Source organism: Cnephaeus nilssonii (assembly GCF_951640355.1).
Source record: "Cnephaeus nilssonii genome assembly, chromosome: 19".
NCBI classification, from domain to species: Eukaryota; Metazoa; Chordata; class Mammalia; order Chiroptera; family Vespertilionidae; genus Cnephaeus; species Cnephaeus nilssonii.
The window spans coordinates 13,378,983-13,406,817 of NC_137090.1; the positions used below are offsets into that span (position 1 = coordinate 13,378,983).

At 53.1% G+C, this 27,835-nt stretch overlaps 2 protein-coding genes across 4 annotated transcripts; one reads left to right on the top strand and one right to left on the bottom strand.

The window, feature by feature from the left end:
• Window positions 1–197: 197 nt before the first annotated feature.
• On the top strand, window positions 198–2,197 carry LOC307115434 (uncharacterized protein C17orf50; the record flags this gene model as incomplete). Its single annotated transcript, XM_079798652.1, has 2 exons — window positions 198–640; window positions 718–2,197. Coding segments are annotated over 2 exons (894 nt in total), but the record flags the coding sequence as incomplete, so codon positions are not given.
• On the bottom strand, window positions 1,190–27,534 carry MMP28 (matrix metallopeptidase 28). Of its 3 annotated transcripts, none has more exons than XM_079799196.1 (8): window positions 27,175–27,534; window positions 15,453–15,532; window positions 15,036–15,223; window positions 9,262–9,486; window positions 6,815–7,060; window positions 4,858–5,007; window positions 4,388–4,555; window positions 1,195–3,222 (listed from the first exon to the last, which is right to left on the bottom strand). In XM_079799196.1, the coding sequence occupies exons 1-8, from the start codon at window positions 27,283–27,285 to the stop codon at window positions 2,828–2,830; spliced, it is 1,563 nt and encodes a 520-aa protein (XP_079655322.1). In that variant the 5' UTR covers window positions 27,286–27,534; the 3' UTR covers window positions 1,195–2,827. The 3 variants fall into 3 exon arrangements, with proteins under 3 accessions (XP_079655323.1, XP_079655322.1, XP_079655324.1); XM_079799198.1 differs by having other exon boundaries at window positions 2,961–3,222; window positions 4,388–4,551; XM_079799197.1 differs by lacking the exon at window positions 6,815–7,060 and having other exon boundaries at window positions 1,190–3,222.
• Between the last annotated feature and the right edge of the window lie 301 nt (window positions 27,535–27,835).

The window sequence follows — 27,835 nt, forward strand, 5'->3', positions numbered from 1 at the left end:
CAAGCTCAGCGATCTCATACCTGCCTCTCAACAACCCCTGAAATAGGCATTACTTTCCCCATCTCACAGGCGAGCAAAGGGAACTAGACAGAAGCAGCGTGACTTGTCTCAATCCCAGGAAGTGCAGAAACCTGGGAAATCAGGGTGGGGTGGGGGGTGCAGCCAGGCAGGCCCGGGAAATCCTGGACCTATAACTTTCTCTTGGAGGCCTGTTGGCTCCCACGTACGCACCATCCTTGAGGAGCTTTTGGGGGGGTGGGGGGGGTAGAGGGGTGGGGAAGAGTCGGGTTGTGGGCACAGTCAGGGTACGACCTTCTCTCCGCCCGCCCGCAGGCGTGAAGACCCCCTTGTGGAAGAAGGAGCCGGAGGAGCCGGGGGTCCGGGATGAGGAGGCAGAGGAGGAGGGGTCGGAGGAGGAAGACGAGGGGAGGCAGCCGCCGGAGAGTGCGGCCGAGGGCGAGGCGGAGTGCCGGGAGGCGGAGGACGCCGAGGGCCGCGAGCGGGGAACCGTGTCCTACAGCCCGCTGCGCCAGGAGCCCAGCGCCCAGCAGGTGGCGCTGCTGCGGCGCGCGGACAGCGGCTTCTGGAGCTGGTTCCTGCCCTTGGCCTTGCTCCGCGGCCCCGCCGCCCTGGCGGACAGGTGAGGGAGGGCGCGCCCCGGGACCCGGGCGGGAGGGGCCGGCGCGGTGCGCTGAGCGTCCGGGTGCCCGTCCGCAGGAGGCGGAACCTCCCGGAGGAGCCGTGCGTGCTGCAGACCCAGCGGCCGCCACCGAGCGGCGGGGGTTGTGAGCTCTGCGAGATCCTTTTTTGCAAGAAATGCAGGGACCTGCACAGCAACCCGGCCTACGTAGCGCACTGCATTCTGGAGCACCCGGATCTGGGTGAGGCGCGGGCTTCGGGCGGGGCGGGGGTCGCCGGGGGCCCCCGGAGCGCCCCCACTGAAAGCCTCTGTGCCCCCCATTCTCTCCTGGCCCCCGACTCCCCGCAACGTTCTCCTGTCCCTGACGCTGAGCGCTCTCAGCACACCCCAGAGCTGCCCCTTCTCAGAGCCGGTCCCAGAGCGCCCCCCTCAGGCAAGCAGGCCCCGTCGATGTGGCGGTGCCGCCAGTCATCTGTCGCCCACCCAATGCAGAGCCGAAGGTCACCTGGAGCTCCATTCCTCCCATAGTGCCCCTGGGGGCCCCCATCCCCTGGCATCACCCAGTGCCTACTGGCCACCTGACTCGCGGTCCCTGGCAGAGCCTCACATTCATCTCTTGGGTATTTCAGGTCCTTCTGGCATCGCCCCCTAGAGAACATGACCTCTGGGTTCCCTCACCCCTCCGAGAAACCTGCTCTTTCCCTCAAATCACTCAATAAAGCTGCAAGCAGAGTGTCAGTGCCTTGAGGCGGGGGCGAGGCGGCCCCGGTGAGGAGGATGAGGTTGACCCGCCTTCCCTCCTGTAGAGGGTCAAGCCCCAGGGAAAAGGGCAGGCCTGGAGCCTCCTCCCTCCGCCTCCCCAAGGGCTGGGCGGAGCAAACACAGGCATCCAAGGGCAGTCAAAGGTCATTTTCCCCACTGCGCAGAGGGAAACATGAAGGCACGGGGCCAGGAATGCCCGTGGGAAGCGGAGGGCTGAACTTTGCCAAACCATTCTCCCGGTCCCCTGAAGCCCGGTCTGGCTGAGGTCAATGTGCTGAGGTCAAGGTGGGTGCAAATGAGGCACCGGCAGGGGGGAGGGGGGAGGGTCTGAGAGCCAGAGGCTGGAGCCCTGAGACTGGCGGAGGCAGAAGGCAGAGTGCTGGGGGAGCTGGTTCCTTCGGTAGGAATCCCAGCTATTCTTGCCGGCCAGGAGGAGCCCCTGGAATGCTGTGTGTGTGGCCTGGAGAACAGAGCCGCTGTGAACACGAGCCTCCCCCAGCCCGCAGAGCCCCCAGCGCCCACCCGCAGCAGTGAGGCCCCCAGAGAGCCCCTGTCCGGCCCCTGCCACTCGGGGTTCTCCGTCTGGCCTGAGTGGTGAGGGGAGGGGGCGAGGACATTTAGCTTTTTGAGGAGAGGTAGACTCCCTCTTCCCATCACACACACACACACTCACTCTCTCTCTCTCTCTCTCTCTCTCTCTCTCTCTCACACACACACACACACACACACACACTCACACTCACAGCCTGCTGGCCCTGGCTCGGTCAGAAATAAGAACAGGCTCCACCTCACCAGCATCCACGCCCACCTGCCCTCACTGGAAGCTGTTCCAAAGTAGGCTGATTGGTGCCTCCAGGCCCACCAGCTGGGGACACCTCTTTATTCCAGCCTCCCACAGAAAGCTGGACTGCAGCTGTCTCCCTCCTGCTCTGGGTCCTGACCCGACTCAGGGCCTCGAGGTTGGAGACCCTCGTACCCAACCCACCCAGGCTTTCTGGGGGCAGGGCCTCTGTTAAATATGACACCGTTCTCCAAGAATTGAGCCAGAAGGTCCTCCGGGGAAGGCAACAGTCTTGCAAAGTGGTCCCAACCTCTCTGCTGAGATTTGTGTCCTGCCTGGTTGCCCAATGCTGCTGCCTCATAGACAGGAACTGGGCCTTTAGCAGAAAAAAAAACAAAACCCCCAAGCCCGAGGGAAGAAAGAGTCCTTGCGAAAAAGGCTGTGGAGTCTGGGACCCTTTTGGGCTTCTCCTCGGATTGATCCCAGCCCCACTTCCATGTCCTGGGGAACAGCGCCAAGACAATGAATGCCACGTTCTCTCTGCAGGGGGGCCCAGAGGCTTCCAAGTCAGGCTCTGCCCCTGGGGCAGGGGACACACGTTGGCCATGAGAGCACCCAAAGTTCACTATGAGGTGGGGGTGCCTTCAGAACAGGGCACCCCCCGAATTCACGTGCCAGCAGCCCATCCAGGGCAGCTCTGCCGCCCAGCGGCCCGAGGCAATCACCCGCAGTTTGGTCTGGTCCAGGTGCCAGTAGCGGTCATCCCTGAAGAATATGACGGAGCCGTCTGGCTGGGGCAGGGCGCCGCTGACCTCCTCAGGGACACCACCCCAGTCCTGCAGGCCTCGGGGGTAGTAGGGCTCCACCTGCAGTCTCCCTGGGGCCAGCACGTAGTAGCGGGCACCCTTGAAGAGGACGAGGCGGCTCAGAGGAGGGAAGAAGAGGGCTGCATCCGGGTGGCGAGGCAGGCCTCCTGCCCGGCACAGCTGTGGAGAACCCCACACTGGCTTGGGGCCCCGAAACCTCCAGCATCGACTCCCTGCGGGGCATTGGGAGAGCCAGGGTGAGCTGGCAGCTCTCACCCTTTGGGCCTCCACCCCAACTCTGTCCCCCTGTGCCTCTCTTCCTTCTCGTGTTGGAGCCCAAGGTGGTCAGTATTTGTGATAAAATGGATCATACTCATATTTGGTGATGAACACTAGGGGCGGGACTGTTGTGGCCTGGGCTTCCAGCAGGTGTCAGCAGAGGGCAGATCGCGCTAAAGGAACATGTCTAGCCCCTCCCTGGGCAGCAGGGGGCACTCTCCCTGGGTGAGGACTGGGCTCCAGGGAAGGCCAGGGGCTTTCTTCACTGCCATTACTCCTACCAGTTCTAGGAGGGCAGGGACTTTTGTTCACTACGTATCCCAACACCTCCAACCGAGCCCAGGCCATCGAAGGCACTCCATACTTGTTGGATGAATGAATGAACACTATTTACTGAAGTAATAATACACTGCACACTGCTCAGACAGTATGTTCTTTTCATCCTTCTTCCCCAACAAACCCGAGGGATTGTGTTCCCCATTCAAAAAATTCAAGCTCCAAGAATTAACCTTTTGCACTCGGATGTCGAGTGTGACTCGACACGGTTAGCATTGGTAGCAGTTAGCATTGGTAGCAGCTCGTATGTCGAATTGTATTGAATGTATCAATAATTTGAAATATAAAAAAATCCAAATAAATAAGTTTGTATGAAAAGAAACTCCAGTTTTTTATTCTACTGCTGCGCTTTGTAAAATCTGGGGTATTTAAAAAATTAAATCCCAAGTAGAATAAAGGAATCGAGAAAAAAGCAAGCGAGTGCAAAGGGTTAAGTGACATGTCCAACCTCCTACAGCCAGGATTCCGAAGAAGGCAGGACTTTCTGCAGAATCACAGAGCTCCGGCATATGGTTCTCTCTGCCCTCTAGAGCACGCATGTCAAACTTGCCGGCCGCGGAGTTTGACATGCTTGCTCTAGAGTCTTCTCTGGAATTCTCCCACCCTCTCCCTCTAGAACAACCTGGACACCGCCTCCCCAATCCACCACTAAAGGAATCTCCTGGTAGGGTTCCCCAGGCCACAGGTTGGGGTTGGAATTGAGGTGCCTCCCCACTTTTGACCTTGGGCGGGACCTCTTTCCTCGGTAGGTCTCAACGTTCTCATCTGCCCCCGGGTGGGTACCTTTGAAGAAGTAGAAGTCTCCGTTCTCCAGTGACACTGCGGCAGCCTCGATGTTGGGGGGCAGCCCGGACCACCTTTCCTGCAGCGGGTGGGGCCCTGAGACATTGCCCTCAGCTCCCACCTCCCAGAAGTGGCTCCCTTGAAAAACGTACAGTCGCTGCTGCCTGTCTGCGCAGAGAGACCAGAGAGAGAGTTAAGCAGGGACCACCCGCCTCCTGCCTTCCGTCCAGGGAAGGTGCCTTCCTAGAGCCCAGCCTCCCCAGCTGACCAGAGAGGATGCAGCGGGCACAGTTGGGGCGGAAGGAGAAAGGAGTGTTTTGCTTGGCATGGGCTTGCTACCTTGCAGAATCCTTGTGGCTTGGAATTCCTGGATTTTATCCTTTACACTCCCCCTTGAACTCCAGCTCTGGAGACCCCTGAAATGTGGGGAGGAGGGAAGAGGAAGCAATGCATGGGTGGCACCGTCTTACCTACAGTGATGGCATCAAAGGAAGAGTGGCAATATTTAGGACCCTGGGTTTCGGAGCGCCTTCCCTGGGATCTGTGGGGGTCCCAGGCCTCAAAGTCAGTGAACAGCTTTCCTGGGAGCTGGGGAGTCACAGAGCCGCCCTGGGGCTTCCCTGCATGGGGGAGGGGAGAGGGAAAGAGCACACAGTGGTTAGGAGGGTGTTGCGGGCTCAAGACCTCCCCCTGGGTCCCTTTCATCACTGTCAGATAGGAGGGGCCGGGAAGGGGAGCAGGGGTAGGGATAAGCATTGTCTTTGGTTGTGGGTGTTAACCGTAGCGCCAAACTCAGAAGCCCTCGCTCCTATCTCACGGTCTGGAAAGAGGCACCGACAGAGACAAAATTGAAGGGCGGACTAAACAAGGGTTTGGAACTAAGGAGTGCAGCGCGTACTCTCCTCTGAGTCCTGGACAAAGCAGGCAGAGTTCAGGGGCCCAAGCTGTGTTAATTACAGCTCTGAAGATAATTACATCATTATACTTCACAGGAGAGGGAGGCAGAGTCCAATCAACTTAGAATTTGGCACCAGCTCCTGAATCCTGGTCTGCAACTTCCTCGCTGTGTGACCGGGGACAAGTTACCTAACCTCTCTTACCCGGGTTCTCCTCATCTGTGCACAAACAGATACTTACCTCATGTATGTTTTGTATGTTAAGTGCCTGGTCCACGGTGGACCCTCAGGAAATAGCAGCTGTTATGATTACATTTGTGTAGGTTTCTTAGGCTACAAAGCATGCTCATACTCACTAGTACAGCAACCTTGTGAGGTGAGCAGGTCCTCAGTTATTACCCATTTTCTCAGAAGGTAAAACTGAAGGCTCTCAGAGGGGAAATGCTTTGCCCAAGAGCAACTGCGAGTCAGGCATGGAACAGAGACTTGAGCCCAGGGCTCTTGGCCTTGCCCACCGCACCGCGCACTCGGAGGGAGGCAGCCCAGGCGTCGAGGAGGGCCTGAGGTCCAGGCAGGTCCCTGGGCAGCAGCGCCGGTCAGTTCATTATGGGGGAGATCTTTCTAACCAAGCTTGGTGGGAAGTGGGCATCAGCGTCATGGAGGGGGAAGGTTAGGGGATAGAGCAGTGGTTCCCAACGTGGGGCACACACCCCTCAGGGGGTGATTTGATTTTTAAGGGGGGCAATTCAAGAATGAGTTATTAACCGTGATTTTTTTTGCATTTTTTATGGTTCTAGAGGCCTTATATACAGTACATAAATATATATTGTGACATATTTATGCATTTCAGTTCTCTAGTATATGTTTTGAAACTATTTGCTATTCATGTCACTTCATATTTTTTTTAACAATTTCTTAGTGTTTTCTTCCTCAGTACTTCAACTGTCCTTTCATTCTTTTATTTTTCTCTTTCATGGATGCCATATTCTTTGGAAGCTTGTTTAGACCAAGTTAATGGCCTTTTAGGCTTCCTCCACGTGAATAGGAGTTCACTTTTTGAATAATAAGAATTCTATGTCACGGGGTGGGGGGCATCAGGATTTTAAAGATGCTCAGGTGGCGCATGGCCAAAAAAAAGGTTGGAACCACTGCGACAGAGAGAAAGCACAGCTGGGAGCAGGGATGAGGGCTCTGGCGTATGGGGTGGGGGAAGAGGTGAGTCTGAGGATTGGGTCTGGGTGATGGGGCAGGGATGTGAGAGCAACGGTGGAGGAGGTGGGGGGTTGGGCGAGACTGTGCCCAGAAATTCAATTCGTTGGGGTTGATCAAGGGCAAGCATGGGTGAGGTGGGGTGTAGTCGTTTGAGGTTTTGCAGATTTCAGGAGCCTAAGGATTTGGAAGGACCCGTGATGGGGGAGGCCAGATGCCTGCGCTTAGGATGGGAGATCCAATTTGAGGAGCCCACGCGCTGCAGGCAGGGGCGGGACAGAGGCCGGGGCCGGGGCCGGGGGGGCCAGGGCCGGGGGCTCACCATACAGGCTCTGCACGGCCAGCACGTCGTCCCAGCTGAGCAGCGCGTCGCGGCCCAGCCGCTTGTAGTAGGGCGCCATGAGCGCGCGCGGCGCGGGCGAGTGGGTCAGGCCGAGCGTGTGGCCGATCTCGTGCGCCAGCACCACGAACAGGTTGCGCCCGCGGCGGCGGCTCAGGGACCAGCGCTCGTCCCGGTCGAAGTGCGCTTCGCCTCGGCGGGGCAGGAAGGCGTGCGCCAGGGCGCCCCCTGCAGGCGGCGCGGAGGGTCAGGGGGAGCCGCCGCCCGCGACGGCCCCGCGTCCCCACCGCCCAGCGCGCACGCCAGGGGAGCGTGTGGCTGTTTTCTGCTGCTAATTTCCCTCCCGGTCCAGTCTGGCCGAAGCTGGTGTGGGGCAGTGACCACAGGGCTGGCTGTGGAGTACGGACGCTAGGAGGCAGAGCGGTGCACATCCTGCTTGGGGTCAGACTGCCTGGGTTTCCCATTTACTAGCGGAGTGGCCCTGGGCAAGTCTCTTAAACCCCTCGGTGCCTTATCTTCCCGATCTGAAAACAGGGGTGATGATAATGAAGTTCTTCCTCACAGGGTTTTTCTGAGGATTGAAAAGAGATGTGTGTATCTGTGTGTGTGACATATACCGAGTGCCTAGCATATAATAAATGCTATATAGGAGTTCCCTTTTAGAAGATCTTGGAGTAGGTACAAGGGTTACCCCAGAATGGAGCACGATGGGACCGTGTGGGGTGCTGGTAATGTTTTTTGATCTGGGCACTGGGTGTGTTTATGTGTATGCAAAGTTGAATAAAAAGTATATGTATTCTTGCCCGGCTGGTGTGGCTCAGTGGTTGAGCATCGACCCATGAACCAGGAGATCATGGTTCGATTCCCAGTCAGGGCATATGCATGGGTTATAGGCTTGGTTCCGAGTAGGGGGCGTGCAGGAGGCAGCCAATCAGCGATTCTCTCTTATCTTGGATGTTTCTGTCTCTGTCTCCGTCTCCCTTCCTCTCTTTCAAAAAAAAAAAAAAAAAGTGTATGTATTCTTGTGTCCTTGCCTTCCCTCTGCCAGGGCCCCTCTGTGGGTCTCTACCTCCCTGCTATGATACGACTGAGCAGAAGGAATTGGGCTGGACCAGTGAGGCTCAAGCGTAGGGTGCCCCAGATATAGCTTATCAGCCATGCAGTTCCCCGGGCCCCACCCTCACAAGTCACTTTCTGCAGGGGCAGGGGCAGGGGCAGGGGCAGGGGCAGCAAACTGCACGGCGGTAACGTTGGCCTAGAAGCCTGTTGAGGGCCCTGCCAGTGCTGCTGTCTTGGAGCCCAGCCCAACTGGGACTGACGAAGGTCCGGAGGCTAATGTTAAGGAGAGCCTCGTGGGGCATGGAGAGGTGGCCATGCGTGGGAAGAACACACGCCTCCCTGTTTTGAATGTGCTCTGAACGGTTTTGAGCAATGTTCGCCTTTCCAGTCAACTCTTACAGGGATCTTGGGAGACAGCTGGGAGGTTTGTGACTAAACTCAACAAGATGAAGCACCTGTCCCACATCAGAGAGCTGACTCCCCCCGTCTAGTGCTGTCTTCGCTACCAGACTCCACCTGGGGACGGATGGAAACACCTCATGTAGATATCATGGATGAAATGAATTATAGGCAAGCGTGTGTGTGTCCTACAGGTGGGTTCTCAAAAAGCCTGGATTCCTGCCAGCCCTGCCCTGGTCCAGGCAGCAGGGCCTGGAAGTGGCTTTGCTCTGAGTGGGATTGTTGGAAAGCAGGAGAGTGCAAGGGAGTAGGGGCCCGAGTTCTGAGGCCACACAGGGCTTAAGGCCCCAGCTGAAGCGGTTTGATCAGGTTTCCTGACTCCTTAGCGCGGGGGGATTGGGAGGATGCAGAGACAGCCTGCACTCAGGCTCTGCAGGCCAGTGCTGGGCAGAATGGGGGGACAGCAGTGTAAATCACAGCCGGAAGCCTTCAGGCTGGGGGCAAACAGGAGACCCGTCTGGGCTGTGGGCCTATGAAGTGCTTCTGTGGCAGGAGGCAGGTAGAATGCCTCTTGCTCTGAGGCAGTGACTGTGGCAGAGGCTTGGGGGAGGGCGGGAGTCAGGCAGTGGTGGCCTCGGCCACCCTGGTCAGGAGAACAAGAGAGACACAGGCTTATCCAGAGGCAGGGGATGGATGATGGGGCTTCAGGAGGTTCTCCCAGGAAAGACAATGCTCTGTAGAGTTTGCAAGGCACTTTCCCTGCAGAACCTCATCTGACCATCCCAACAGCCACATGGCACAAAATCGGGCATGTACTGTTCCCATTTGACAGATGAGGAGACTGAGGGCTCTTTGGAGGGTGATGCAGCTTGGGCAAGGCCACAGGGAGCGCGCATGCTCCCTTGCCCTCCACCGACGGCCCCTCCTAGCGGGGTCCCCCTCCTGCCATGTGGAAGAGAGGCTGTCAGCACCTGGGCCGTCGAAGGCGTTGCTCAGCCCGTCGTTGTGGTCCCCTTGGAAGAAGGTGAGGCGGATGTCAGCAGGGCCTGTGGCTGGGGCCTCCCAGAACTCCAGCGCCGAGACGTTGCTCCACAGCTGGAAGGCGGCACGCACGGCCCCCCGGACTGCAGGCTCGGGCAGGTGCTGGGGCCAGTTCACCAGGCGGTAGGAGAGGTGTTGCTTGTACCACTTGTTGCCTGCCACCCAGAGAGGCCACGTCAGAGCTGGGGGCTGGACCCCAGGGCAACACGTATGATAGGGAGATAGGCCTTCCCCAAGGAGCCCATGGTCTGGAGGGGAAGACATAGCCCTGGCCTCGCGAAGGCCCTCATTTGGCTGGGGAGACCCTGCTCTCAGACAGATCGGCCTACCCTTGTCCTGGAGAGTCCCAGTCTACTGGGTTGGCCTCAGGAGGTCCCTTAGGACCTTGGCCAAGCTGCATCACCCTCCAAAATAGAATGGGGGAGATGCAGCCGCTGCCCAGGAAAACCCCCACCCTGGAGGACCCTCTGGTCTGGGGTCTCCTCCCGCACAGCCTGGGCTGAGCCTGAAAATCCACTCTGCGCCTCCTGCTGGCAGCAAACCCCTGCCCCTGACAACTGTGCCGGGTGGAGGAGAGGTAGAGCCACGGGGTCACAGCCTCCCTGCCCTTCCTGACCCGTCCCCCTCTCCAGCCCTCACGCCCTCCTGCCGCCTCCCGTTCTAGTGCCTGGGGCCTGTCCCTGAGTAGCCATCACAAGACCCATTGATTTGAGGTCCCTCCCTGACCCCTGGCCCTCCCGCTCACTTCCTCAGGGGCTCTGCAGAGCTCTGAGGTGAAAACAAATAAGAACAAAGGGTGTGTTTTGTCCCTGACCGAGAGCAATTTTTCCATCTCCACTCAGTTAAGCGCTTCTATTCCTTTGCCCAGAACCGCAGCAGTTCCTCCCTGAGGGCTGAGACCCGGGCCTCTGGCCAAGCCCCAGGTCAGCTAGTCTGGGTCCAGCGCCAGCCCACCACACGCCCAGGACCAGGGTGCTTCGAAGGCCCACGCTCTGAGTTTTCCTGAGCTGTTTCTGAGCCCTGCATGCTCAGGGACTGAGACTGTGACCGGGAGCGGAAGACTCACTGCTTGGCGGCAGGACTCTGGGCTCAGGAGCTCACAAGAGTCATGTCTTTTGGGCCTCAGTTTCCCAAATGGGCCAAATCCTGGGGCCTGGTGACAGTGGACAGGACAGATTTGACCACGCTGGGACACCAGGTGAGTGGGCACAGCCCCCTCTCCCCTTGAGGGCGGGGCAGTTGAAGGTTCAGGCCTCCTGCCCCTTTGTCCCAAGGAAGTCCTGGCAAGTGGAGTGAAGTGGTGGGGGTTGAGCCATCTCCCCAGTCAACCTCTCCTCTATTTGGGGGCTCTGAGACCGGGGGGAAGAACTGCCCCCAGGGTCACACACTGAGTAGGAGCCCAGGCCCTGACACCTGATTCGGTGCATTTTTCATTCCGCGCGGATAAGCAGACACATTTGCTAAGACACGAGGCTTATAAATGGGCCTGCACGTCGCTCCTCTGGGTCAGAGCAGGGGCTCTGCGAGAGCTAACATTCTCTGGATGGAAGGGAGGGTCAGAGAGGGCAGAGGAGTTGAGCACCCTTTCCCTCTCCCCATCCCCCGTGGAAGCGGGGGAGGGGAATGTCCTTTCTCCCACCCCTGAGCCAAGCTCCATTCAAGGCAATGCTGCCTCCTGGGCCTGTTTGGCCTGGCAGCCACCCAACCCCTCCCAGCCAGTGACCAACCCTCAGGGAGGGAAGAGGGAAGGATTCGAAGGGAGGGGAGGCCTGGCGTCCAGAAGCAAGCGCAGCCACTAACACTTCTAGTGCGTTGTAAGCCGGCACCGGGCACTGGGGGGCGGGGGGGGGGGCGCTGGCATTGGGCTCTTTCACACCCTGCAATGGGTAACCAACCCCAGACTCCCTCTCCCCACCCCCAACCTTCAGGCTTCTAGAAAACTGTGAAGCAGCTCCTTCAGCCTTTGCAGCTAGGGTGGCCCTCACTCCAAAGACAGGGAACAGGGAGAGGGGCAATTCTCTCACTCCAGGTGGTGAGTGAAGGTGACAGCTCGAAGGATAAAAGGATAAAAATCCTCTGTGCAGCTGAAGGGTGGGCAGGGAATAGGGAGACACCTAGGAACAGGAATTGAGAGAAAATGACCAATTTTCCTTGCCGGGGAGCAGGGTGGTAGGTTGTTGGAGTGCCTGCTGGGAAGGAAGGAACTGTGGGGCCAGCGGCCTGAGCCCTGTCCCCTGTCTTCTTCCAGATTTGTGTCTTTGGAGCAGGCTGGCCACTGCAGGCCCCACCCCAAATGCCTGGTTTGTTTCCATGGTAACCCCCAGGCCACCCTAGCACCTGGCACTGCACCCTACACCCTTGATCTAAATTCCAAAAGGGGCCCTGATTGGTGTGGATCGGTTGGTTGGAGCATCATCCCGGACAGCAAAAGGGATTCCTGGTCAGGGCACATACCCAGGTTTCAGGTTTGATCCCTGGCTGGGGTGGGTGTGGGAGGCAATTGATCGATGTTTCTCTCTCACATCGAAGTTTTGTGTTTTTTTTTCTCTCTCTCCCCCTCTCCCTTCCTCTCTCTCTAAAGTCAATAAAAACATATCCTCGGTGAGGATTTAAAAAAATAAATTTTAAAAATAATACCCAAAAGGGAAGAGAAGAGGAAAAAGAGATGGGGAGGGAAGAGAGCTAGATTCCTTGCTTGGGCAGGACCCGAGCGAGAGTCCTGACTCCCGATAGCAAACTGCTGCTGTGGAGAGAACAAGGGTTGGAATCTCAGTACCTTTTCTCACAAATGATAGAATCTCTCCAAGCCTCAGTTTCCTTATTTGCAAAGTAGAAATGAAATAGCAACCTGAAGCTGCCTGGCACGTGCTGGGTGCTCAGTGATTATCATCCATTCCCTTCTTCCTTTTCCACCCCTGTGCTCCCCACCCCACCTGCTCTGTGAGGGGGCGGGGGCATTGAAAATCAGCCCTGCAGGTGCAGAGGGGAGCAGGCACTTGGAATAAGGTTGCCAGATTTAGCGAATGAGAATACAGAATGCCTGGTTAAACCTGAACTTCAGGTCAACAAGTAATTATGTTAGTATAAGGATGTAAAAACAAAACAATTATGTGGTGTTCATCTGAAATTGAAATTCAACTTGGGAATCCTGCATTTTATCTGGCAATCCTACCCTGGAGCCCAGCTCCCTCAGCACAGCGTTCGCCCACATAATGAAAAGTCACTGGCTTCGGAATCCATAAAATTTTTAAAGCACCTACCCATATTCTGGGGTTTTCCACTCATTTTTAAAGCACCTACCATAGTCTGGGTTTTTCCACTCATTTTTAAAGGACCTACCCATATTCTGGGGTTTTCCACATCTGGAATCTCACTTAATCCTCCAATGACAAGAAGGCTTGGCTACCCTCTGGCTATTTGGCCCAGGGAAAGTTGCCTAAGCTCTTTGTCCATCAGCTTGCCCACCTGTAAGTGAGGATAATAGTGGTACCTGTCTCATCGGGTTGTTCCGGGAGAAAATGAGTTAATCTGTTCACAACTGTGCTTGGCACATCATAAATGCTCAATAGGTGTCAGCTGTGACTATTACATTTTCTTTCCTAAGGCTTAGGAAGTGCTCAGAGCCTGCCAAACCTACAACTTCCTTCTAGGCCCTAGAATCTAGGGAATATCTTCCCACCCAGGGGGGAAAGGAAGTGAAGTCATGTTGTGACCGAGAGGGAAATTCTCTGTCTAACCCGGCCACTGCCGTCTGGACCAGGGGTCAGACAAGGAAATGGGGCTAGGCTGGTGGGGTGCAGCCGCCCGCCTGAGAGGTGCCTTAGCCCAAATCTCTGTCTAAAAGGGGTGCTCCAAATTGGACAGTGACCCACAGACACTCCATCAGATTCTCCCTTGGGGCATGAGAAGGTGAAGTGCTGCTGGAAGGAAGCATCCTGGGTGCTCAGGTCAGGCCCTGAACGTCCAGGAGGCATCGTCCCAAGTCTCCATGAATCTAGCCTGGAAGTGTTGCTGCTGAGTCTGTGTCTTTTCCGCTGTATTCTCACAATCCCTGCCCGCCCCCCCCCCCCCCCCCTTAAAATTGATTTTAAAGAGAGAAGAAGGGAGAGGGAGAGAGAAACATCAATGTAGGAGTGGAACATTGATCAGCTGCCTCCTGCAGGCCCCCTACTGGGATTCCAGCCTGAAACACGGGCATGTGCCCTGACAGGGAATCCAACCTGCCCCCTTTCAATATATGGGATGACGCGCCAACCAACTGAGCCACACTGGCCAGGGCGAGCTCCCGCCCCTTGGTTATCAGAACTCATCTCTCCTTTGCAACCTAAAAGGGCCAGTGTCTCAGATGAGGAAACAGCAAAGTGACTCAGCTCAGGTGACACAGCTGAACCCAGAGCCCGAGCCCCAGGAACGTCGCTCTTCCTGCTCTACCAGGGCCTCCTGTGCTCATGCCTGGTCCTTCTCCTCTGCTGCCCAGGACACAGTGTCAGCACCGGAGACCCGGAGCAGCTGGGAGTGTAGACACAGCTGAACTGGATTGGCGAATACCTGGAAATGGCCATCCTCCAACAGCTGAGGGGAAATGCCCTCAATTTCCTTTTGGGTTAGCTAAGGAATAAAAACAAACTATGTGCCTTCTGCCCTGGATCCTAATGGATATTGTCGGTAAAAGTAGTTACTGCAAATTCCAAGAGACAATTGCCCGAAGGGCTCACAGTAAAATTCATTAGAGGTAAAAAGCTGACTAAACAACCCCATTTTGTTAGGAATCTTGAAAATCGCAGAAGTTGATCAGAGAACATTAGACTTCGTAAAAAACAATCACGACGTTAAAATCACACACTGCGAAACTTGTTACTGATGAAGAATTGGCAGGAGAATAAAATCTTTATAAATCTTAGATGAGTAACCTTTGACCCTGGGAAGACTAGATTTGGCCAAAGAAGGAGGAAGAAGAAGTGAAGGGAAGGAAAAAAAAAACCCCACAATTAAATCATAACAGGAGGAAGTGTAATGCCTAAAATGTGTTATGATGAAATGTTCAGAATAGGCAAATCCATAGAGACAGAAAGTAGATTAATGGTTGCTAGGAGCTGGGGGAGGGGGAATGGGAAGGGCCTGCTCATGGGCACGGGGTTTCTGTTTGAGGTGATGAAAATGTTCTGCAATTACATTGTGATGATAGTTGCACAATTCTGCAAATATGCTAAAAGCCACTGGATTGTATGCTTTCAATGGGTGAATTGTACGGTATGTGAGTTATAGTTCAATCACGCTGCTGAAAATGTACTGTGGACAAAATCAAACTGATCGATGAATCCCATCTTTGTTGGATAATTCTTATGAAAAAGAACCGATTCTGATGAAAATAACTCCAGTAAAATAGAAAGAAGAGTGTTGGCAACAGTTTAACTGCCCTGCATAGCAAATGGACCAAGAAATCAAGTGGGCTCGATGGGGTTCGCTCTGGACAATATTTGCACGATGAAAATTCGTCAGCATAGGTATCTTTCTGATGTAAATGTCTTTGTTCACAAACAGGGTCCTCAAGTCCCACAGATCCTATTTGTCCACTGTGCTCCCCTCCCCCACCCTAGGGACGAGGTTATTGACACAGCCCAGGCCGAGGTGGAGCCCTTTTTCTGGCCGTGGGGCTTCAGGATGGTGGGGAATCCCATCCTAGCTGGATTGCCACAGTGCTCACCTTGCTTTGCAAAGCGTTTCTTTCGCCTCATTTTGGCCCGGCGTCCAGCAAACAGGGCGCTGACCCGCTCAGTCCGGGCTGCCTGGCTGTCAGTATCTGCCACCCCACAGCGGGGCAGTGTCATCTGGTGGAGGGTGGCGGGGTCCAGCACGCCACTGATGGGCAGCTGGGACACCCACTGGAACTCCCTGTCAGGAGGAATTGAGATAAAGGACCACAAAGGGAGGGTGGGTGGTGAGAGTGGGGAGCTTCCCTGGATACAGCAGGAGGCTGGGGCAGGTGGGAGTGGGGGGTTGCGGGGAGGAACAATGGAGCATGGCCCCCTGGACACACATGGGGGCAGCCTTCCCCCAGGAGGGAGGAGATGACCTAAGCTTATACCCAGCACTCCCAAACCCTCATACCCCTCCATCCTACCTGATGGCATTGCTGAGCCGCGTGGAGGAGGGAGCTCCAGGGGCCTGTTCACTGAGGTATCCATACCGCTCCAGGAATGCCTGGGGGGGAGAGGAGCATCCGCTTTCCCCACTGTGTGGCATCCTTTCCCCTCCCTTGATCTCCAAGTGTCCATGGCACATACATCGTGCCAGGTCTCACCCCTCGTCCCAACAGGGTCTATGAGCTACAGCAGAAAGAGTCCTGGCATCAAAGTCAGGACCTGGACTTCGTCCCAGGCCACCAACGACTAGCAGAGGGTCTTGAGCAAGTCACTCATTATGCTTGAACCTTAGCTTCTTTATTTCTAACACTGGCCAGGCAGTCCCTGCCCTGAGTATCTCATGGCATTGTCAGAGGACACTAGAGTTTTGGGCTCTGGAGTCAGGCCTGCCTGGGTTTGAACCCCAGTTAGCAGGCTACTTCCCTAAATCACTGGTTTCTCAGTTGTAACGTGGATTTAGAAATAGTACCTACTTTACAGGGTGTGTGTGTATATGTGTGAATGAATCACAACAGTAAATATAAAGTACTTACCACGGTACCTATCACCTAGCACGGGCTCCATGCAGGGCAGCTATTATAACTTTATGTAAATATACATGATCTATATGCCTCAACTCTTCTCCTGACACATGTCATCTCTTTAGGAACATTTCTGGATTGATCAGGCGTTGAGCTGATCCCCTGCAGGCTCTGCCAGGCATGGATTGGGAATTAATTACCTAATGCTGGCTACTCCCTAAACAATTACCCTCCTCCCAAACGCAGATATATTTAAGAACAATGCCCTTACCTTCAACCCTATGGTTTATATGAAACCTTAACTCTCTAGAGAAGCACTTTTTGAATTCGAAACCTGCAACTTCCTTTCATTCATTTGTTTGATTATTCACACAATGTACTAGGTACTTTGCCAGGTGCAAGAGTCAACAAGACACTCTTAAAGGAACCTATATGTACACTTGTGGATGGGGACAGACAATAAAAGCACAGAGCAAATAAAGGAGAACGTTTGATGCTATAAAGAAAAGAAACCGGATGATGTGATTGAGAATAACTTAGAAACTTGACATGAGGAGGTCAGGGAAGGCCCCTCTGAAGAGCTGATATTTGATGTGAGAGTCCTAAAGAATGAGACCTGCCCGGCTGGTGTGGCTCAGCAGTTGAGGGTTGACCCAGGAACCAAGAGGTCACAAGTTCGATTCCCTGTCAGGGCACATGCCCAGGGTACAGGCTGGATCCCCAATAGGGGGCGTGCAGGAGGCAGGCTTGGGATGATGTTCCTCTCTCATTGATGTTTCTATCCTTCTCCCTTCCTTTCTCTCTAAAAACCAATGAAAACATTTGGAGAGAATGAGAAGTAACTAGCCATGCACCGAGGTGGGAAAGGGGGTTCAGGCAGAGGGAGCAGCAGATGCAAAGGCTGAGCTAGGAAGGACGTTGCGTGTTTATGGCAGAGAAGGAGGGCTGGGGCAGTGGGTGTGAAGCTGCAGGAAACGTGATGACATCAGAGGCAGGCCGACTGTGAGTCGGGGTAAGAAATGTGAATTTTATTTTCATGTTCCTGATGGGTTAATTGTGGGGAATGAAAGAAAGGGAGGAATCCAGGATGGCTCCTACATGTTTGCCTTGGAAGATGATGCCATTTACTGTATGAGGAAAGCCTGAAGGAGGAACGGTGTGTGTGTGTGTGTGTGTGTGTGTGTGTGTGTGTGTGTGTGTGATTAAGATCAATTCTGATGATGTCAGTTGGCGCTGGCTGTGTGATCCTGGAGCTCAGAGGAGAAGCTGGAATCTCAGCAGGTGGAGGATGGGAAGCTGTGGGTCTGGAGGAGAACACCCCATCCCCCACATGCCTTTTACTCACGGCCGCCCTCACAGACCTGGAAGCCGCTCTCCCAGCGACCAAGTTCTTGACAGCCACTGGAGAGAAGTGGGTGACTCATTGACCTTACCGGTCACCAGTCCTACCCTGACGGGGATCACTGTACGTGGCTCCCTGCGTGTCCTTCTCACTGATGAAGCCCCAGGAAGGGGTTCTTTAAATTGTCACCTGGCTGCTTACTTCTCATGCAGACACACACTGTCTCTTAAGTTTTACCCCTCCTTGCTATGTTACTTATACAGAAATCATTTTCTGTCTTCCCTGGTCTTTTACTCACTTTTGTTTGCTGCATTAAAAAAAAAAAAAATCCTCACCCAAGGACGTTTATTGATTTTTTTAAAAATTTTAATCTTTTATTGATTTCAGAGAGGGAAAAGGGAGAGATAGAAACATCAATGATGAGAGAATCATTGATTGGCTGCCTCCTGCATGCCCCCCACTGGGGATCAAGCCCGAAACCCAGGCATGTGCCCTGACCGGGAATGGAACCGTGACCTCCTTGTTCATAGGTCAATGTTCAACTACTGAGACACAGCCGGGCTGTTTATTTTGAGAAAGAGAGGGAGAGAGAGCGAGAAAGAGATGTGAGAGAGAAACATCAATCGGTGCCTTCCGTACATGCCCTGACTGGGATCAAACCTGCACCCCAGTAATGTGCCCTGACCCGGAATCAAACCCGCAACCTCTTGGTGCACGGGACGACGGCCAGGGCTTTTGCTGCATTTCTGAACTCAGATCAACTCCAATCATAGCTGCTGCTCGAGAAAAAGGCACCTAATGGGAGTGAAACTAGACACTGAGCAGGACCCCAAGCCCCTAAGCCTTTGCAAGTATCCAGCCTCCTCATTGTGGATTTCATTACATCCATCCTTAGCAACCTCCATGTCCTCTTCTCATTAAAGCCACTTCCCATAAGGAGCCCTTATTCTAGACAACAGAACACTACCCAAGCCTGTTTTATTGTTTTTCTGCACTAATTTATTAGAATTTCAGCCCTATTTTCTATTTTCCCTTTTCACAAGTATGCTATTTTGGGATGCATCATGGATTAAAGGAGTTTTTGTGGCTTAATCTGGAAGACTATTTACAGCTCAAAACAGTGTGGCATCATGGAATAACCACTGGGCTTGGAATCCAGAATCTATTCCCAGCCCTGACCCTGCTGGGTGGCCAGGGACAAATGACGTCACCTCTCTGGGCCACAATGTGAGAACAAGAGTAACCCCCACAGGATTCTCAGAAGGATTAAATAAAGCAGTGCGCGTCCAGCATCGTGCCTACTATAGTTCATGCTCAATAAACAGTTTATCTAGCCGATTTAACTTACAGGGAAAATTAGCCACAGGCTTTCGGAATGCAACCCATCTGTGAGAATGGGAACTGCTTTGAATAAGGCAGTTAGTTACACCTCCGTTCTCAGTTCAGGTGCTCCACCCCAGAAGCGCCTCACCCAGCCAGGTGCCTGCCTCTCTTCCTTGCCTCTTCCCTTTCCCCTGGTGAGGATGGAGAGAGAGCGGCTTTTTAGGAGAAGCCGGGGAATGAAGGTCTCCGTAGAAGCAGCTTTGCTGAGTGAGTGATTTGGAAGAGACTGGGTCACAGGCCAACAGGCTGGCACTCCCTGTGCCTCTTCCCCCAAACCCACCCAGCCCTTATCAGGGAGCTGGCTCCAGGTCTGGAACTGGGAAACCTTGGACAGAGGGGGAGAAGGGAGGGGAAATTGACTAGCGGCGTCTCCTGTTTCCTGGCTGGGCCCGTGCCTGGTACTTTGGCAGCCAAGGTGGGGTGGAGGGCAGGATGGGGGTGGAGGTATTTTTCAAGGGTCCAAAGGAGGGGAAGTCCTGAGAAGTCCTTTCTCCTGACTGTCTCTGGGACCCTGTGGGCTGCCAGGCATAGCTGAATTCCCGGGAAGCAGTGAGCATGGGTTCACACCAGCCAAAAGACACCAAAAGAATGAGAGAAAGAAATCTTAAGAATTTGACATTTTATATTTCCATAAAAGCCCTGAAGTATTATTATGGAGATTAGCAGGACTTAAAAAACTCCCTTATAGCCCCAGACAGTTTGGCTCAGTGGATAGAGCATGGACCTGCAGACCAAAGGGTTGCAGGTTCGATTCCGGTCAAGGGTACTGTACCTCTGATGCGGTCTCAATCCTGGCCCCGGTTGGGGCACGTGCAGGAGGCAACCAATTGATGTGTCTCTTTCACATCAATGTTTCTCTCTGTCTCTGTTGTCCCCTTTTACTTGCTCTTAAAAAAAAAATCAATGGGAAAATATCCTTGGGTGAGGATTAACAACAACAACAACAAAGAGCTCTCTTATATTTATTTCATGTTTAATATATCTCTAATTAAAATGTTTTTCATTACAGGAAAGGGTCTCCTGAATACTGCCAGAGCCGAGTGCTCTGTAGTTCTGTCGAGGGGGGCAGACCTATGTCCCTGGTGAGGAGGAGGCAGGGTTGAGGCACCTCTGCTCCTGCAGCTGTCTCTAACCCATTTGCTGTGCCTCAGTTTCCCCCTGCAAAGGTGCGAGAAACATCCCTGTCTGCATCAGAGCAGGGTGTGGGGCAGAGGACACCGTGGCACAGGGATCCTGGGAAAGGGGGCAGGACTGAGAGGTGGAGCTCTCGTTTTCATCTCAGCTCCACACTAACCACCTTGGAGGAGTCATTTCCCTTCCAGGCTGCAGTGTTCTTGAGGCCTGTGTCCTCCCAGGGACGCTCTGAGCCCCCCCCCCCCATGGTCTCCTGCCCCCCTTCATGGAGGTAGCACCTGGCCCGCTCCTCTCCACCTGGCAATTCAAACACCAGGTTTTCTCTCTTCCCTGTTCTCCACCCATCCTGTGCTGAGGAGCCCAATGCTGGAGCTGAGTGGAGAGGAAGCCGTAGGGCTGTGCCCTTTGTGATTCACCTGCTTGGGTTTAAAAGCTGGTGCCAACCTGCCTCACCCTCTTGGTGGTGGCTGGGGCCACTTTCCTGGGAGTCACCTCTGGAAAGCCCTGGGAGTGGCTGGGATGTTTGGGTAAACATCCCCCTGGAACCCAGAAAGCGCAGTAGAATCAGAGCTCTGGGGGTTCTAGTTCTGCATCCGTCCTGACTTGTCATGACAGGGTGTGTGGATCCCAGCCCATTGGATGCCTGAGGGAAGGGGCTATTCTGGCCAGGGCAGGACTAGCAATAAGGTTTAGCAAAATGAATCCAGGGCTGAGTCAGGAACTCTGAGTCACTGGCCTGGCAGGACAACAGTCCTGGGCTGAGTCTCATTAAAAACAAATAAATAAAATTAAAAAAAATAAAATAAATATATATATACACACACATATGTATATACATTATATATATACATATGTATATATACATATAATTTGTATTGATTTAAGAGAGGAAGAGGGAGATAGAAACATCAATGATGAGAGAGAATCATTGATCAACTGCCTCCTGCACACCCCACTCTGGGGATCTAGTCCACAACCCAGGCTTGTGCCCTGACCAGGAATTGAACCATGACCTCCTGGTTCATAGGTCGGGGCTCAACCACTGAGCTATGTTGGTTGGGCTGAGTGTCTTGGGTTTTATTCCTGCAACTGCTGCTAGATATGTGTCCTTGGGTGAGCCCTGCACCTTTCTGGGCCTTAGTTTCCTCTTTTGTAAAATGAGAGAGTTGGATTAGAGCTAAGATATACTCCAGGTCTGTCTATTATTGTAGCTTTGCTTCTGTGTGATCTATGACACGATTACTTAACCTCTCTGTGCCCCAACATCTAAAATGGGGGTAAGAATACTGCTTATGTTTCTCATAGGAACATCATGAAAATCCAGTAAGAAGATGCTTTGGGAAAGCTTTGGGATAATTGTCCCATTGAAAACATTATTTTCCCCGCCCTAGCCGGTTTGGCTCAGTGGATAGACCATCAACTTGTGGACTTACGGTTCTTGGGTTCGATTCTGGTCAAGGGCACATGCCCAGTATGGGGCATGCAGGAGGCAGCCAATCAGTGATTCTCATCATTGATGTTTCTCTCTCTCTCCCTCTCCTTTCCTTTATGAAATCAATAAAAATATATATTAATAACAAAACATTATTTTCCCTCTATAGTCACAGAGCTTTATTGCTGGAAGTCTAGGAGGGGCCAGCTCCCAGTCTCAAGTCCACAGAGTGGCTGTGACACCCTCCATATCAAAGAATTCCAGCAGCAAAAATGAACCCAGAAATTTCAAAATTGCAAAATGGCAAGTTCATACAGAAACCATGTTGCTTTGCCTATGATTTATTCCAGCTCATTATGATTTTAGGCTTTTCAAAGTGACGCTACGTGACTGTGTTTTATCATTTAATACATCTTTTGCATGATTAGCCAAGTCAAGATTCGAGGGATGATTGTTGGTGTTCTGCCTTGCACGTCCTATAAATAAAGCTGTTTTCTGGTAATCAAGAGCACAGTGAGTGCCTGACTATTTCAGAGCTTTTAAGGGGATTACACCTTTGAGCTTCACAAACACCTTGTAAGAACCGAGGCCAGGGGTGGTTATTCCCGTTTTATTTTATATTTATTTATTTCATTGACTTTCTTGATTTCAGAGAGAAAGGGAGAGGGAGAGAGAGATAAACATCAATGATGAGAGAGAACCATCAATTGGCTGCCTCTGGCAAGCCCTCTTCTGGGGATGGAGCCCACAATCAATGCATGTGCCTTGACCGGGAATCAAACCATGACCTCCTGGTTCCTGGGTCGATGCTCAACCGCTGAGCCACACCTGCCGGGCTTATTCTTATATTATTTTATTTTAGTTAATCCTCACCCAAGGATTTTTAAAATTTCCATTGCTTTTAGAGAGAGTGGAAGAGAGGTGGAAGGGGGTGAGAGAAAGAGAGGGAGACATCAGTGTGAGAGAGACACATCAATTGGTTGCCTCCCACACACATCATGACTGGGGCCAAAACCTGCACCCTTTGGTGCACCGGCCAATGCTCTAACCACTGAGCAACCGGCCAGGGCTGTTATTCCCATTTTAAAGATGAAGAAAGTAAGTCTCAGAGAGTGCAGTACATTGGTAAAAGGTCTTAGTGAGGGACAGAACCAGTATGTGAGTCTGACACCTACCCAGGGTGTTTTATTGCACATTTTAACAAGTGACTCAGAGGCTTTAAAAGTGAAGGAGCAAGAGCCAAGCTGCCCTCCCCACTGGGGAGACAGCCCTCAAAGAGGAAAAAGGCAAAACCGGGCTCTTTCTAACTGGCTCCCTTCTGTCTCCTCTGCAAGCAGGTCCAGCGGCAGAGCAGAGGGAAGAAGCTGCTCAGGCTGTGGACGTGGCTATCAATAGAGGCTGGGGTCACATCTTCCATCGCACCCCAAACCAGTCCTCTGAGCAGCCAGAGGTATTTAACAGGACCAAGGCATGTTCCTTCACAAAGACAAACATTTGACTCCAGGAGGCATGCGCCCTGACCAGGGCCTGGGATGGGGAGCAGCCTGCAACTTAGGTACGTGCCCTTGACCAGAATCGAACCTGGGACCCTTCGGTTCGCAGGTTGACGCTCTATCCACTGAGCCAAACCGGCTAGGGCCACCATGCAGTTTTTACTAGATTTCTTGGTTTTCAAGCTGGCTTGACAACTGCTTTCCCACCAACGCCTGCTTCTTTGGGACCCTTCAGAGTGTCTACTGCACTTCTATCCACCCTGTACCCATGAGTCACTGAGCTGAGCCCTTGGGAATGGCTCCCACACCCGGGCTTCTGAGTTTCTGACTCACACGAAGTCAAATAAATGGCTCTAGGCTATGAGAAGCAGACACTGCATCTGGGGGTGGATACTTCACAGAAGCTCCAATGTTTCCCTGGAGAAACAAACTCCCCAGATCCTGAAGCCACCCTGGGTGTGGCTGTGCAGATCTGCGTAGACCACCGCGTGGAAGGCAGGTCCTGCACATACTTGCCTTGTGGTTCTAAGGAAGGTCTGAGCAAAACACGGTAGATAGATCCCTTGGGATAGTGGGTGTCACCCAAGAACAGCGTAGGGCCCGGCTGAGAATGAGAGTGGGGCCAGGATGATGATGTCATTCATTAACCCTCAGTCTTGCCATTGGGCAGTGGAGGCCCTTCCTACTCACCAGTGTTGGAGCAGCCCTAGTTTTGCTAAGTGGGCGACAATGACCTTGTTCATAATGCAGCTTTGTAAGCAGTCAGTCTCCTCCCAGGCAAAGCCCACAACAGAAAGCCCTCAATGTTATTACTTTGTGTGCACACAGGAGACACATACAGCCATGCACACAGGGTACAGGGATGCACACAGAGACATGGGAACACAGGCATGGACACACAGGCAGATGAAATGTACACCCATGCGCATGTGCACGCGCGCGCGCGCACACACACACACACACCAAAGTCAATGTTAGCACTAGAGAGAATCTTAAAAGTCATTTAAGCTATTTAAATGAAATTAACTCCCTTATTTTCCAGTGGAGGAAACTGCAGCCTGGAGAAATGAAGGAAATAACACATTGTGGACCAGTAGTTTTATTGCTGGCTTTACCCAGTGGCCAGATAAGTTTCTCTTGAACGAGTACAAAAAACGTTTTACATAAATGTTAAAGGCACGCTTTAAAATTAAATACCCATTGCATTTTGAAGTTATTTATTACATGTTCTTACAAGCTAATATCTTTTTATAAAGTATGATACTTTGTAAAACACTGTGTAATATGAAGTGAGAATTCTCATGATCCGTCCGCAATGTGTTAAGATCACGCAGTCTGTTTTTACTATTTCTTTCCGTCTATGTTCTGCAATCTGACCTCTGTCCATGAGCTCAGTAGGACTGCTATGCTCTACTGGGGTCTAGCTCCCTGCCCTGCGGTCAGGGGGTTGTACTTGAGCAGAGAGCTGGAGTGATCATGGGGCTTACTTTGTGCGTTCCCTTCTGCAATGGTTGTATTTCCCTAAATGACCATGACATTTCCATGCTCTTCTTACAATGTGACTTCAGCACTCCTCCCACCGATTGTGGGGACCATGTTCCCTCCCCTTGACCTGGGGAGTTTGTGACTGATCCAGCAGATGTGATGATACCTAACTTCCCAGTCTAGGCCATACGAAGGGCACAGCTTCTTTTGCTTGTCTGTCTGTCTGCCTCTCTCTCTTTCTCTCTCTCCCTTTCTACTTCTCAGAACACTTATCTTGGAGACCCAGCCACCATGTTTTGAGGCAGCCCAAACTAGCCCGCATGGAGAGACACTGTGGATAGGCCCGAATGGGGAAGAACTGAGGCCCCCCGCTGACAGCCAGCATCAACTACCAGGTAGGTGAGTAAGCAGCCTTCAGATGATTCCACCTCCAGATGCTGTACAGCAGAGACAAGCTACCCTGATGTGCTGTTTGAAATTCTGAACCACGGTATCAATAGACATAATAAATGGTTGTTTTACTTTACTAAGTTTTGGGGTAATGTGTAATGTAGCCATAGTAAAAGCAACACCATCTGAGAATTACAGCTCTGTGCTGTCTGTTGTCCAATGCTGAAAATAGTTTCCTTGTATATCTTGTCATTGTTTTAGGAGAGCTAATCACCAAGCCAGGACTTTAATCTGAAGCTCTGTTCTCTAAAATAATGATAAAGATACTAACAACATTGAGAGCAACTTCCTTTTATAAACTACTTTCTAGGAACTAGGGATCTCAATAAAACCACACAATAATCTTGTGAAATAGGCATTATTAACCCCATTGCACAGAGAAGAAAACTGAGGTTCATAGAGGTTAAACCTATGGTTTGCACACAGGTCTGTCTGACACCAAAGACCATGCAATTGACCATACACAGAAACACATATGGACATACTGACATCACACATGCACATACACATCCCAATTTACATGTGTACACATACGTATGTACATGCATAGGCATATGGAGACACTATGCACCCATTACACATTTCCAGAGTTTTTATGCTTTTAAAATATTTCTTGTGTTCAGAGTTAAAAATCCCCTTTACCCCAATTATGCTAAATAGACTGAAAGAGACTCAATCTGTTAGATATTACATTTCCTAAGCACACCCCAAGATGAAATTCTCTCCATCTGAGGCCACCACAGGCATGAGCGGCAGAGTTATTGTCTCTATTCTCCTGCCAAGGATCGCCTGGGACCTGGATGGGGGTGGGGGGGAGTTGGGGGGGGACTCTTAACAGGACTTGGCTTGGTAGGCAGAAGCTTTCTCCTGGGGCCACAATGACTTTGCACTTGATGTTGTAAGATTCTAAATTCAGAGAACAAAACGATTCTTAAATGTCCATAAGCAGAGAGCACAGAGCAAGAGACCAGTGCTTGGGAGGGCACAGGGGGAGGGAGTCTGAGAAAGGACCTTCTTGTAGAAGCACGGTCATTCCCAGATATTCCCGAGCAGCGATAGAAGCTGGCTGTGGGCCCTCCTCCAGTTTCCCGAATTCAGCCTGCCTCTTCCGGGAAAGGGGGTGAGGGTACTGGGAGGCTCTAAACTGGCAGGAAAGATGCTCTTAGGTGAGTTTTAGAGCAGGAAAGATGCTCTTAGGTGAGCAAGTCTCGGGGCAGGGTGCTGGGCTCGGTAATTTAGAAGTTATTTGCATCTCTTTGCCTTAAAATAGTGGAGACCCCAGACCTATTTCTGTGAAGAGCTAAGAACACAGATAGAGTCCTGGTGGGGGTTTCTCAGTAGTTAGAGTGTTGGCCCACGGACCAAAGGGTACGTGCAGGAGGCAACCAATAGATGTGTGTCTCTTTCACATCGATTTTTTTTCTCTCTCTCTGCCTCCCCTTTCCCTTTGATTCTGATAATCAATGGGAAAAATATCCTTGGGTGATGATTAAAAAAAAAAAAAAGAATACAGAAGTGCTTCTTTGGGAAAGAAAGAAAAGACACTGGTGTATTACTAAAATCACTGTAATCTAGAAAATAGATGTCCCAAGTCCACCCCCACTCTCACCTCACAAAAAGTTCTCGCTTATGCAACCTACAGCAAGCAGCTGAGTCCAAAGGAGGAAACTGAAATGGGAAATGTTTAGGGTTCATCGGCACCTTCCTGCCCCCTCTTCTTAAGTTCAGTCCAGTAGCACTGCTTAAAGCTCCTCAGAAGCAACTCTTTTTTTTTCCTCATTTTTTTTATTAAGGTATTATATGTGTACATATCTTACTTACCATTGCCCCCCCCACCCCCATATATGCCCTCACCCCCCAGAGTTTTGCGTCCATTGGTTATGCTTATATGCATGCATACAAGTCCTTTGGTTGATCTCTTCCCCACCTCTCCCTAACCTTCCTGCTGTAAGAAGCAACTCTTGATAGTAGTACAATACTCTCACCCAGTTTACCAGCTGCTTAGTGGCAGCACCCGCCCGGGAAAGCCGGTTCTGTCACTCGTGTCCCAGCCCAGTGAGCGGGATCCTCTCCACCGCACCGATCTGGGGGCCTCCACCGTGTTTGACACTCGGGAGGGCTTGGGGCTTCGGATGAATGAACTGCCCTGTCTCCCTGGCGTAGGTGGTGCGGGGCGGGGGCTGCCTCTCTCTGAGCCCTTGCCTGTCTGTCCCATCTGGTCTCTCCCTCCTTCCCCCGTCCCGGGAACAGCCGGGCAGATCCGCGTGCCTTTGCGGTCCCAGCCCCAACGCGGGGAGAAGGCTGCCCCTGGGTTCTTTGTGTGCCAGGGTGGAGGGTGCGGAGGGCAGGGAGAGGATAAAGCAGATGGTCAGCTCAGCGGGGACAGCTGGGTGGCCTGAATGCGAAGTTCTGGCGGCCCTCCCGCACGCGGACCTCCTCGGCCCCGCACACACCCCTTACCTCTGCCTCCCTGCGCAGCTCCCCGCCGGCGCGCTCCGGGAGCCGGGCGTCCAGGCGGCCCCACAGCAGCAAGGGCAGGGCGCGCAGCAGGAGGCCCACGCGCGCAGCCATCTCGCCGCCGCCCCCGCCGCGGGGCGCGGGTGGAATGCGGGGCTGCGGGGCGCTGGGCAGCCCGCCGGCCGTCAGCAGTGCTGGGGGCTCTTCGGAGGCTGCGGATTTGCGCCGCCCGGCACAGAGCGGGGAAGGCGCCCGGGGTTCGCCAGCGCCCCGGCTCCGCGCGCTGGGCCGCTCCTCGGAGACGCTTCGCCGGGAGCCGGAGGTGGCACAGCTCCGGCGGTGTCTGCTCAGTGGGTTGCGGGCCCCGAGACCTAAAAGGCGAGGGAGGAAGGGAGGGAGGGAGGAGGGGCGGGAGCCCGGCACTCGGGCCACACCCACCCCACTCGGCGGCCGGAACGCGGCGGTTCTGAAGTTTCCTCCGCTGGCTGCACGGCCTCGCCCGGCGCCTGCTGTCGCCCTGCGGTCCCCATTCCCTCGCCCGCCACCTCGGGTAGATCCAGATCGCTCCTGGCCGGCATAGCTACCTATGACTTCTGTGTGAGGAAGCCTGGCCTACCGGAGGCTCATGGATGGTTTCAGCCAGGCTGGCAGGGAGCAAGGACCT